Raw genomic sequence first — 13,207 nt, forward strand, 5'->3', positions numbered from 1 at the left:
GTGTGGATTTTAATTTACATCATGCACAGTTGATAGTTATTATTCTAATTTTTATTAAATTTAATTTAATAAAATTTGTCATTTTAGTTACAAAAAAGTGAAAATTTTATTTCTTCTTTACCTATGTTCATTCTCTCAATTTCTTTTCCTTGTCCTATTGGTATATTCAGAATTTCTAGGTCTATGTCAAATTGAAGTGGTGACAATGCAAAGTGTAGAAAGTGGTAACTTGCAAACATGTAGGCAGAAGAGTAAAATTAAAAAAAAACTGAATGTTTAAAAAACCCATTTTGGTAGTAAAATTTTTACAGAACAGTAAAGCTTCATCTCTAATCAGCATCAGTCAATGACCTGGAGCTGGAAAAGACTGGAAAAAGCTCAGACTTTAGGTTGAAGTTTGAAGCTTTAGTTTCTATAAACTATTGAATTCAAGGATGGTACCATCAGATGATAGTTTGAGGAATGTAAGTTCTTCAATCCATTTTTCTACCTTTCTTAATATTTTTAATGCTCCAGTGGATCTGCAGTCTCACTGATATATGTGTTTCCTTCAGTGACAAAGATCATAATGTATTCATTCCTGAACACACCATGTCACTCTCAAATGTCTCAAATTCTTTTGAAAGATTATATGAAACTCTGTGGCTTCATGTAATTAGCAAAATGTCAAAGGCAAACAGGAATAACTGAATGCCCTCACCATTTATATGGAATTCAACTTTGTGCATTGAATATTGTTGGCAAACTATGTTTTTCTGTTACTTGCCTCACTTGATATCAATAACCAGACAGTTTTTGAATAATGTTATCTCCACTATTACATCTTTCAAAGAATCCTATATAATTTTTGCATGGATGTGGGAGTTGCCTTGCTGGAGGATAGCTGTTAAGGTGGTGTTTTGCTCTACAATTTTTTAATTGTCAACAAATAATAAGCACACTGAGATTATTTATTATTTATATATTTCAATCAATTGTGTAATGGTAAATTTGTGTTCTAATGTGGAATATCGCTTCTGTAACCTTCCCTGTTATCTTTTAATATGTTCACCATAAATACCCTTGATGAATATATAAATCATTCTCATAAACCTACATTAATGATAAGAATTAAATCTTTCTTCCCAAAGTGTTATATCCTATAAGAAACTGACCAGTGCACACAGTAGATCGACTGCCTCCAATATAAGTTCTTGATGGCCAATGCGAGTGACTCCCAAATCTTCTAGTTCTTGGTGGGTAATTCGAAGCAGCTGGTCCCCACTGATCTTTTCCCTCTCAAAGTTCTTGATGTACTGCTGAAGACAGTCATCCAGGCCTATAGGAAAAAATGAATAGGAAGAAAAAGAAAAGGCATTAACCCCACGCATAAAACATTCTACAATTATATATCATCAAATATAAAAATTTTGAGCAAGACTGGAAACCTTAAACATGGAAATCTGGAAAACGCACTTGCTAGTTTGATTTCAATCTCCTCCCCATGTGCCTCTGGCCCAAATAGAATGCCAACCATGCAACTATTACTCATCAAATGACCACAGCAATTTAGCAATACTATTTAGGAAAGAATTGAGCAAAGCCACATTACAATACCATTGTTAGTATAGAGTAAAAATGAGGAAGAGACAATCAAGAGCTAGGCAGATCTATCTTTATCACTAAAGCTCGTTGACTTGACATACACAAGGATTCACTTAGAAGACATACTGAACATACTGAAGATGTGCATGATTAGAAAAGCTATGAACAAGTCATATATCAAGACTGGGATATAACATATTCTCTGCCTAAGTGGTATCCCAGGTATTAAAGAAAAAAGATAGAAACTTCTAGTATGTTGAATAGATCCTATCTGGAGGATTTACAGAAAAACATGGCCAAAAATCACAGAGGTGAAAAGGGATGGTGAGTTGAAGGAATATCCAAACTGATGAAATCCTATGTCTAAAAGGATAGTATTATTAGTTCCTCAACTTTTATGGAAGTTTCTTTTCTCCCATATTTGAAAATGTGAAAACAATCATGTTCTATGGTAACTTTCTTGGAATTCCTTCATATAAACTTAGCCATGTAGCTGAATTTTCTAGTACAAATTCGAAATCCATAAATCTTGTAATTAAAGAATTCAAATTATTTAGCAAAATTTTGTTTGCTGATCTACTATTTCTATATACAGAAAAGATGAGGCATCAAGGAAATACTCTACCAAATCATTGGATCTATAGATAAGTGCAATGAGTTAGTCAAGCACCATCCTACACTCTAGGGATTCAGACAGAAATGAAAACACAACAGATCATGCCACAAAATGTTAGTCGCAGGCTTTCTGACTCCCAGGCTAGCATGGCATATGCATGATGATTTACAAAACCCTGACTGATTGTATGCCATTTCATTTATATCATAATTATCTAATTTTTAATTAATGAGAAATTTCCCTCTCTACAGTCAGCCAGCCTCAAAACACAAATAGGTAAATTTTCAATATTGCCATGATGATCTCTGAATTTCAACCTTCTTTACTTCTATCATAAGTAAAGAAAATGAATACTATCCTTGCAAATAACCACTAACCTATTTGCTTTTTGCAAAATAATCCTGGAGATCAGGGATTATTTCCTTCACATCTCAAACTCCTCCATCCATGATAACAACTGCCTACAAATCTGGCTATTTATTCAACAATTTAGTCATTCCCCTCATCCCTTTATTTTTCTTCTCTATAACTATTGTGAGAAGGAAAAAAAATCTTGGGTAAGGAATACTATGCAATTATTTTTACAGGAAAAATGTCAGAAGAGGTTATATCACCAGCTCAGTTTTAAAATTCTTGTGCTTTGTTTTTAAGGGAGTTAGAAAATGGACATGAGTTAAATGCTACGATGATTCTTTGTCACAAGAAAAATACAAGATATTGACTTTAAAACTTTGAGAAGATGATATTTTCAATGTCCATATAATTCATTATTTTTGATAAGTACAACACAGTAAAATATGTTCCAATACAGAGTATAGCATTTTAAGTTGATGCAAAGTAAAGACAATAAGTATTCATGTGCTGGTTTGAAAGTAGACTTTCAATTCGGTATGTTTCTGAAATTTTAGACAATCATTCTACTTTTAAATTGACAAAAAAGAAGTGGGGCAAACTCTTTGTGAAAGCACACAACATTAAGAATGGCTTAGCAATCCAGGTTCAAGTCCCGCCCCCCAAGAAAACCCCACAAAAGTCAAGAAATTTCATTCAAGTTCTTAAGGTTAGAAAGTATTCCATTTAAGCAGCAAATCATGAATTTCATTTAAAAAAGATACCAATGTGTGCAAGTTTTTTACTTGTAGACATAGAATAGAATTTTAGAAGAGAAAAAATGAGAGTGGAGAAGAAGGAACAAATTGATAATGATTGAACACACTATGGGAAGTAGAACACTTATGTCTACACCCCCCTGTAGCAGTAGTAAAATCAATCCAAAGCGGCTTTTTTCCTTGCTTTAAGGCACCTTTAATCATTCTCAAAAACCCTAGCATTAAATTATATTCACTTCAACAGACAGGTATTTTGAGTGTTTGTCATTCTAGGGGCTGGGACAGAAAGACCAAAAAAGAAATAGTCTTAAGGAGCTAACTGGCCTAGAAACTTGGCCAATAAAGTCCTCCTTTTTGTTGTTTAGTTGTTTCACTTGTGTCTGACTCTTTGGGACCCCATTTGAGGTTTTCTTGACAAAGACACTGGAGTGGTTTGTCATTTCCTGCCCCAGCTCATCATATGGATGAGAAAACTGAGTTAAAGAGAATTAAGTGAGTTGCCCAGGATCACACCAGTAAGTAAGCATCTGAGGCCAGATTTGAACTCAGGTCTTCCTGATTCCAGGCCCAGCAGTCTATCCACTGTGCCACCTAGCTGCCCCTCACTTAAAAAGCCCTCCTTACACAACAGAATATACCTGGAAAGAAGAAGTAAAGAAGCAATATTCTGTTAAAAATATCAGTGTAGGGCAAAAGATAAAAGGTAAAAGGATGTATTAGACAAAAGTCACTAGATGCATCACCTCCCATCTACTCTGTATCTATCATATGCCTGGATATTTACATGTTTTCTCCCCATTAGAATGTGAGCTTCTTGAGGGAAGGAATTTTTTAAATCTTTCTTTGTATCCCCAGTTCTTAGCACAGTACCTAGTGCATATTAAATGCTTGGTAAAGGCTTGTTTATTGATTTTGCTCCCCCTTAACACCTTTGTCAATCTTCTGACTTTCCTGGCTTCCTTAGCTAAATTTTTGCCTTCTGAAAGATGTCTTCCCCGGCCCCTCCTGTCCCAACTGAAAGGGGTAACTTTCCATTTATATTTTATTGATCTTGTATACAGACAGATAAAGATATAGATATTTGCATGTTGTCTCTCCTATTCCATCTGAGCTTCCTGAAGAAAGAGAGCATGCTTTTATTTTTGTATCCCCAAGGCTTGGCACATAGTAAGCACTTAATTAATGCTTATTGACTGAGTAGAAACTCCTTAACCTAGCATTAAAGGCACTCAGCATTTCCAAACTTTTCTTTCCTCTTCCTCCCCTAGATAGCTCCTTTAATTAAAATAAATTTCTCACCTGCCCCTAGACATTAAGTTTTCTCATTTTTGTTCTTTTGTTCATGGTGCACCAACTATCTCAAATTACCTTTCTCTTCCTTTCTCTGCCCATTCACATCCCTTGAATTCTACAGGCTCAAGTCCTAATTTCACCTCCTCCATCGAGCATTTTCCCACCACTCTATCTTGACACAGTTTCTCTCCTCCGAACTCCTAATAGAGTGATTGTCGACCATCTCTTTAAAATTTAATTGTGTTGGGGCAGCTAGGTGGCACAGTGGATAGAGCACTGGCCTTGCAGTGAGGAGGGCCTGAATCCAAATCCAGCCTCAGGCCCTCACTAGCTGTGTGACCCTGGGCAAGTCATACTCTGATTGTCTCCAAATAAAATCAATCATGTTCATCCAAGTATATTATAGATGGCTAGGAATTCTTAATTAGCCCAAAATATGTTATTAGCTGAATCATTTCAGGTAAACTCTTAGTTTATGCATATATAAATATTTCTTTTATTTTAAACTGATAATTTAATCATTTATTGTATCTATTATTTCAATGTTCATATCACATCTTTCTAAAGGACTATATATGCTCTTCCTACATAATATCTGATGATGTTAACTGAGTGTTTTAAGGCTCACAAAATATTTTATACACATTATCAATTATCCTATTTGATCTTTACAACTCTGTGAGGTTTAACCCAACTGTAGGCAATATTCCCATTTTACAGATGAAGAAACTTGGGCTCAAAGAGATTGAGACTAAACATAATAAATGTCAGAGATGGGATTGGAAATCTGGTTGCTTCTATGTCCCAGCCTAGCAAAGTTTCAAGTCTCCTGGAACAGTGCCTTGTAATCAACTGATAATTGTCGATTTCTTTGTGATTTAACTTAAAAGAGTCGAGAGGTAGTATGACAAGGTGGGTAGGAAATCTGGGTTTGACTTCCAACCCTGTGTGTGTGTGTGTGTGTGTGTGTGTGTGTGTGACCCTGAACAATTACTTAATTGCTCAGTATTCTATGCAGTCTCTGAGACTGTAAATTCCAAAGAAGGTGCAACTCAGCATTGAAAGAGCATGCTTCCTTGCCCAGAAGTTGTTCCCTCTACCTGTGAAATCACAGAGCCAACACCTCCCCTTACTTTAAATTAATCGCTAGCCTTCATGACATTTTAGCCAAGATCTTAGCTCCTTATTACCATAAACTTGTTAGTTGTTCTTTTCTGTTAGTATCTCAAGTTCCTTCCAGTTTTCAGGCTTTGATTGTAAACTGTACTTTGTGGAAGAAACTAATTTTCCTAGGCTTAAGCAATCAGGAAGTTTAAATAATGAGTGTTTTTCTCCTGAAGGTATGGTATGGTCTAAGATGATAACCTTCTGAGGTTGTGAATGACATAAACATAGTCCTGAGAGACCATACATAAGGTCCTGAAATGCCTCCTGAATTAAATATGAAATGTGTAACAATATTCAATAAAGTTTTAGTGTCATATGAATATTTTTTATTTTCTAATTCTTTGAATATTACTCATCCAAGTGAGGTATATGTGCTAATTCCCTAGAGAGTACTAATAACAGAGCCATTTTAGGCCATCTATCTATGCATACATAAATATGTCTATGCTTAACAAATCAAACTAATGGCTTTAGAATAATAATCAAGAAAGCTCTTCTGAACAACGAAAGACAAGATAGCCATTACTGTAACTAAATAGCCAATAACAAGATACCCAATCAATTCACTCATCTCTGTTCCAAGACTTTTTTGAAAATGGTCCTTTGAAAACTATTCTATTTTTCACACAAGGAGAAAACAGAAAAAAAGACTTCTTCTGGAAGCCTGTTTCTAACTAGGTAATGCTAAAGTTCAGTGCTAGGGAACAGCCTGCCATCCAGAATGAGTGAAAAATAGGGCAATGGGGAAGATGAAACAATAACCTTAAAAGTAATATGTAATGGCATTTTCAGGATTTTCTCTGCTATATTAGTGCTGTCATTACAGGTAAAAGTCCCAAACATCAGATCTTATGTTATAATCCTTTCTTTTGAAGACTGTCTCCTTTTATGCTATGTTGTCCTAGCATTTCATAGCCATACAGGAGCATAGGTTAAGGAATGGGATTTTATTTTTTAAGAATGGAGGCCTTCTGAGTCTCTTAGTGACAGAGTGGGAAGCCAAATATCTAAGTCTCCTAAAGTCATGATGTAATCTCCTATGATCTCTTTAGAGATGAGAAAAAAAATTCAACAATGGTGAATATTGCCTGTTTTAATCCAGGTCTCTCCACCAAAGGCTCTCCGGAGATACTGCTTTCCTGCCTTCTCTTCCCTTCCCCCAGATTATTGTATCTGTAAGAATTCTGGCATAGTGTCTCAATAAACCCCAAATGGTAATATATCAATTCCCTCCAAATGTGCAAATCTTAGAATCCTTCCCTAAAATGTTTCCCCCCTATTTTCCCATTTCTTCATTTTAAACAGAATTAAACATATACTGAAAGAATTTAAAATTTAACTCGTGGAAAAATCCATGAAATCATAGAATGTGAGAGCTGGAAGCAACCTTAGAGATAATAACCAAAGACATTTGCATAGTGATTTAAATGTATTATCTCATGTGAGCATCACAACAGCTCTGTGAAGTAGGTGTTATTAGCCTCCCCATTTTACAGATGTGGAAACTGAGAGAGGCTGAGAGAGATTATAACTTTACAGTGGTTGCAGAGCTAGTAAGTGGAAGTGAATCTGAACTCAGATTCTCTCTCTTTTTTACTAAATCATGTATCATCTCGAGGCACACTTATGAATGACAGGTATGGATCTCATATGAGTATAAATAAATAATAACTAAGTAACTTGTACATCAACTCAGTATACATTTGTAAGTTGGGTAAAGAAGCAATCACTATACAATCAAAGAACAAAACATGTTCAATTCGTACCTGTAAGTAAAAATTATTTGTTTTGAATTATTGATCACGGCAAAGCTCATTTTATATAAAGTATGTGAAAGTGGTATATAACCATCAACACAATAACACATATAAACCCCAAGCACTCAAAAACCCCACACAATAGATTTTGAAAAGCCCTTGGCAAAATTCAATATCACTTTATTATAAAAACTCTAAGAAAAATAGAATGGCATTCTCCTCAACACAATAAAATATTTACCTTGGGTCCAAATGTCAAAATAATATGGGATGAGAAAGATTAGATGCATTCTCACTAAAAACAGGTACAAAACAAGGCTACTTGTTTTTACAAGTTATACTCAACATCCTATTAGACATTCTAGAAATTTCAAATGTCAGGGAAGAGGTATCCGAGAAATGAACACTGGGAATGAGAAGTTAACAATATCATTATTTTCAGGTGACATACTAATGCCATAGATAGAAAAGACAACTGTCTCACTTAAAAATGGTGGAGACAATTAATTTTTGTTCAGTAAGGTTGAATACACAATTGCAAGATGAGAGAAATTCATGAAAGATTAATGTACAAGATTAATTTGATTTTCATATACTAGCAGTAAAAATCAAGAAAAAAATTCATAAAAGGAAACCCCATTTACAATAACAAATAAATACTTGGGAAATAACCTAAAATACCTATGACCAGAATAAAGATGAATTCAAATTATAATGACTGACATAAAGGGAGGAAGGACATTCAGCATTCATGGATAAGATGGATTAATGTAGTAAAAATGGCAATACTTCAAAATTAATCCATAACCTTTCAATCAATCAAAAGAATGACACTGTGGCATGCTGGGAAAAGTGTTGGATTTAGAGTCAGCTCTACCATGTTACCCTCTTTGACCTTGAACATGTTTCTTCTATGGGCCAGTGTCTTTCATTGTAAAAGGAGAGGGTCCTACTAAGTGAATTCAAATGTGTCTCCCAGATATAAATCTGCAGTCCTTTGAAACTTTCAAGAATGGATAAAATCATAATGAGGTTTATATGGAAAAACAAATGGGCAAGAATATTATGGCCTACATAGGTTGAGGAGGGTGTGGGGTTTGAGCTGATGAGGACCGTCTTATACATCCTCAGCCTTCAAGCATATCACAAAGCTATTGTCAGCAAACCTATCTAGTAATGGGCAGGGTAGAGCACATTCAGCATTCTACAAATATTCATTGAATGCCTATTTCATGTACCATGCGCCACATGCCAGGAAATCTGATGGGTATTGCTGGGGATAGGAAGAAGACTAAGACAAGGGAGCATATGACAGGAGTCCATGAGATGTGTTGTGAAAGTGCAATGACAGAGTGACAAAATGTTACCTTCACGATTTGACCTAGGATCTTTGCCAAATCTGTGATTTTATGGCTTTGTGGAGGAAGAGGGTGGGAGCCTGTTGCTTTGTGGCCCTCTAGGTCCTCAAGAGTGGCCCTTCGACTGGATCCCAACTTCACAGAAAAAATCCCTTTAATAAAAGGATTTGTTCTGTAAAACTTAGACTCAGTCAAAAAGCCACACCCAAGGACCTACAAGGCCACGTGTGGCCTAGAGGCCGCAGGTTCCCGACCCCTGATGGAGGGCATGGCAAGCAGCAGGATAAAAAGAATTTAGAAAATAAAAACCTAATAACTAAGCTGATGGAGGGTGAGCTTGAAATCATGAAGACCTAGTTGCACGTTCTAGCTTTGATATACTAAGTAACCACTTAACCTCTCAGCGCCCCAGACAACTCTGAAGCAAGAACAAGAAACACAGGGATTCTTAACTTTCATTGCTGTTATTAGTGTGTTGTAGATCTCTTTGGTAGTCTGATGGAACCCATGGATCTCTTCTCAAAATAATGTCTTTAAACACATAAAATAAAATGTCTAGGATTACAAAGGAAATCAAGTACATTGAAATGTAATTAATAATATTTATGTATTAAAAAATCTACAAGTTCACTGAGCCCAGATAAAGAACTCATGCTCTAATTAATTATATTAATATAGTAACAATCATGAATTACAGATAAATTGCCAATATTCATTGATGGCAGGAATTTCTACAGTTGGGAGTTCTTTGCACCAAAGAAACCATACGTCAAGACTAAAATACATAAAGCATACACACAATTCAAGTGCCCTCAGAGGTGGCTACCAATCATTCATTTCTCTAGAGCAGTAAGCAAATCATCAGTTCTGTATGGACAGGATGTCCAGGTGGAAATAGTCTGGCAGAGAAACAAGAGAGGAACGAGAAGGTCCTCTGCTATTAAACGTAACCTCAAAACAACTCCTGAGATCTATTAATAATACACAATCCGCCTTCTTATTTCAAAACTATACTGTTCAGGGTTTCTTGTATTGCTATATCCATCATCTGTAGCTATATTAATATCTATGTCAAAATCAGTATATATTTATATCTATCTACATCTGCGTATCTCTCTTTATCTGTGTATCTAGCCATAGATCATCTACCCAGAAATGATTTTTCTTCACCTTTAGAACATGGACCAGTTCTTTGCTTCTTGTGCTACCAATGAAACATGCCTGCTCATCTCATTTCTAAGGATATCTGTACCAAGTCAGCTGCCAAAGAACTTGTGACTTTTTTACACCAGTATTTTCAGAATGGGTCTAACAAATATAGGTCTTATGGAATTCCTTAAAAATATCTACGTTAACAAAATTAGGCCACTATCCCCTGGACAAATTCTATTTTAGTCTGTGTCTGCAAATTATTCATATACTTTCACATTCCCTCCCCAAGCACTAACTTTCAGAACACTTTATGGTGAGATTCTCTCACATAGAACATGATACTTCCCTCCCAAAATGTGCCTTGCTGGTTAGTACTGAAATGTACAAGATTCCTTGAAGGATACAGCAAAAGAGACTTAACCCGCTTTGACCACTGGCTCACAGAAAGTGAGCTTTCTTCATACCTTACTTGGAACCAGGATTCATATTACTTTTCAGCCATCTCACTCTTGCTCACTCACATCTCACATCTCACACCTCATTCTCATCTCACTCTTACACAGCCCTGGACTCTGCCCCTGGGATGCCCAGTTCTATCCAGTAGATGAATTTCTGCCTTATCGTGCCTAGACTTAGGCATGCCCTCTGCTACTTCCTCCAACGCTACATGATATCATTATAGTATAAATCATCCTTTTCACCTCCCCTTTATGTGTCATATTCACCTATTTTAAAAGTAAACTTTTTGAAGATCCTCCTTGAGGACATTGTTTGCATGTATTCCAATTACCAGAGCTTAACACAGTGCTAGCATTTAATAAGCAATTAACAAATGCTCACTTGAGCTCTGTCTCTGTCTCTCTGTCTCTCTCCATCAATTTCTCTGTCTCTTTCTCTCTCTTTCTCCCTCCATCTCTCCATCTCTCTCTCTGTCTCTCTCTCTCTGTCTCTCTGTCTCTGTCTCTCTGTCTCTGTCTGTCTGTCTCTCTGTCTGTCTGTCTGTCTCTCTCCATCTCTCTCTCTCTCTCTATCACATCATGTTATTTAATGACTGATTATCAAATATATTAAGCAAAGGATAAAATAGAAAGGCAAAGATTTTGAAATTGGCATGAACGATCTCCAACACAGAATCAAAATGGGAGAAGAATTCTCTCTAGGTTATAAGATCCCAAGAGGCTTCATGAACCACTTTGACAGTCTGGTGAAGTCTATGGCTGTCTATTCAGAAAAAAAATGTTTTGATAAAATAAAATACATGGGATTCAAAAGGAAACCAAAAGTTAGTAAAAATAAAGGTATATTCTTCTTCATCCAAGTACATGGTCTCCCCCCAAACAATCCATTCCATGGATCTTTGGGACAGGGAACCAGGTTAAAAACTCTTGCCATAGGTGGAGGAAAATCCCCAAGAGTTTTTCCACAACAACCTTCCTTAGGTTTTAGGTATTTGAAGTACTATTAACACAAGGAGCTCTGTACAAATTACAAGCTACTATTTCCCCAAGTACTTAGGGGCAACTGCCCTTTGAAGTGTGACATGAATATCATGAAGTAATGTGCAATTTAAGTTTTCATAAACGTGAGGGTAGGGTGTTATGAATACCATGATCCCACCGCACAGCCAAGAAATGGAGATTAGCCAAGTAACACTTACCAAAGGAATGAAAAGACATGGGCTTCCAAAATGTCTCATAAATTCATGAACCAAAATGATATTTTAAGTGTATATATATGTGTATATATTCACATGCATCTATGAGCACATACACATTTCCAAATGACACCAGAGTATCATTTAGCTTAACATTTCTGATTTATATAAGAAAAATTTTCCTTAGACGATGACATTTTATGTTGACGTTATGTAGCCATAAGGATTGTTTCCACTGTAAAATTTATATCCCATTAGGGGGCAAGTTGATTATGATCTAGGCTAGGCAAGTTATTAGTACAACTAAAATAATGAGGAAAATATCTGTTGTTTGCTTTTAAAATTATCCCAGAGGATATCATTTCTGTAAAAGCTTATTTGCATATATTACGTCTTTCTTTGCAGCACAATACAATTCAAAATGGTTAAAGATCATTCATAAAACACTTCTTAATCTCCCCCAAAAGGAAAGACGAGCAATCTACCACCCTTGAATAGTACTATTGCCTTATTATGTCCTCTACTGTCATAATCATAATGGTTTCCTCTACTGTCCTCGTCATAATCAACCAAGTAAAAGAAGCAACAAGAAAACACCCCCTTGAAAAGGCAGAGGGAAAATTTGCATTAAGGGAATGGTCACTTGCCATTAAACATTTGCAAGAGACTTCATAAATGACAGATTTTATAACAACTGCTTCTCTTACACATGTTGTTAGTCCTACTCCATCGAAGATGCCATATCCCAATACTTCCCAGCTGAAGTTTGGTAACTGGCACACACCCAATAGCAAGGACGCTGCACAAACTAATGATTCTCACTGAGCTTCTCTTCAGGACCCTAGCCTCCCAACTCACAGAAATGGGTCATAGCTGGAGGCACCAGACTGCTGCCAGGTAGGGACAAGAGAGAGGAAGAAAGTTAGAGCAGTGGGGAGAGTCCTGGATTTGGAATCACAAGACCCAGAGTTCTAGTTCTATCTCTCTATAGTAGTTTGACCTTAGGAAAGTCACTTACCCACTCCATGGTTATTTTCTCATCTGTAAAATAGGAATGAATATCCTTATTCTACCTGTCTCACAGAGCGTTTTGTGAGAAAAGTGTACTGCAAGACTGAAGTGATACAGAAACATGTGAGCTCTGGTAGAGAGTAGGGTAAGGACCCAGGCCTCTAACACCAATGAGAAAAAAAAGTGAAACAACAACAATAAATTGATGAAGCTCCTGTAGCCTAAATCCAGGTGTAGTTTTCCAATCATAACAAAGATCTTTCACCACTCTGCTTTCCTTTGCTGTTGTCTAGTCATGTCCGACTCTTCCTGACCCTGCTTGAGGTTTTCTTGGCAGAGATACTGGAGTGATTTCCCATTTCCTTCTCTAGCTCATTTTACAGAAAAGGAAACTGAGGCAAACAGGGTTAAGGGACTTGCCCAGGCCAGATCTGAACTCAAGAAGGTGAGTCTTCATGACTTCAGGTCCAACACTCTATCCGTGGCACCACCTAGCTACCCAGGGA

General features: G+C 36.3%; 1 protein-coding gene across 5 annotated transcripts in view; it reads right to left on the reverse strand.

Annotated features, from left to right (window-relative positions):
• Window positions 1-13,207, reverse strand: part of CNKSR2 (connector enhancer of kinase suppressor of Ras 2) — a 334,206-nt gene that overhangs the window by 276,432 nt on the left and 44,567 nt on the right. For all 5 annotated transcript variants that reach the window (XM_036747697.1, XM_036747696.1, XM_036747695.1 and 2 more), the window contains exon 2: window positions 1,155-1,318. In XM_036747697.1, coding sequence (XP_036603592.1) covers window positions 1,155-1,318 — 164 coding nt within the window. The remainder of the gene's footprint in view (window positions 1-1,154; window positions 1,319-13,207) is intronic.

This window comes from Trichosurus vulpecula, chromosome 2, assembly GCF_011100635.1.
Source record: "Trichosurus vulpecula isolate mTriVul1 chromosome 2, mTriVul1.pri, whole genome shotgun sequence".
NCBI classification, from domain to species: Eukaryota; Metazoa; Chordata; class Mammalia; order Diprotodontia; family Phalangeridae; genus Trichosurus; species Trichosurus vulpecula.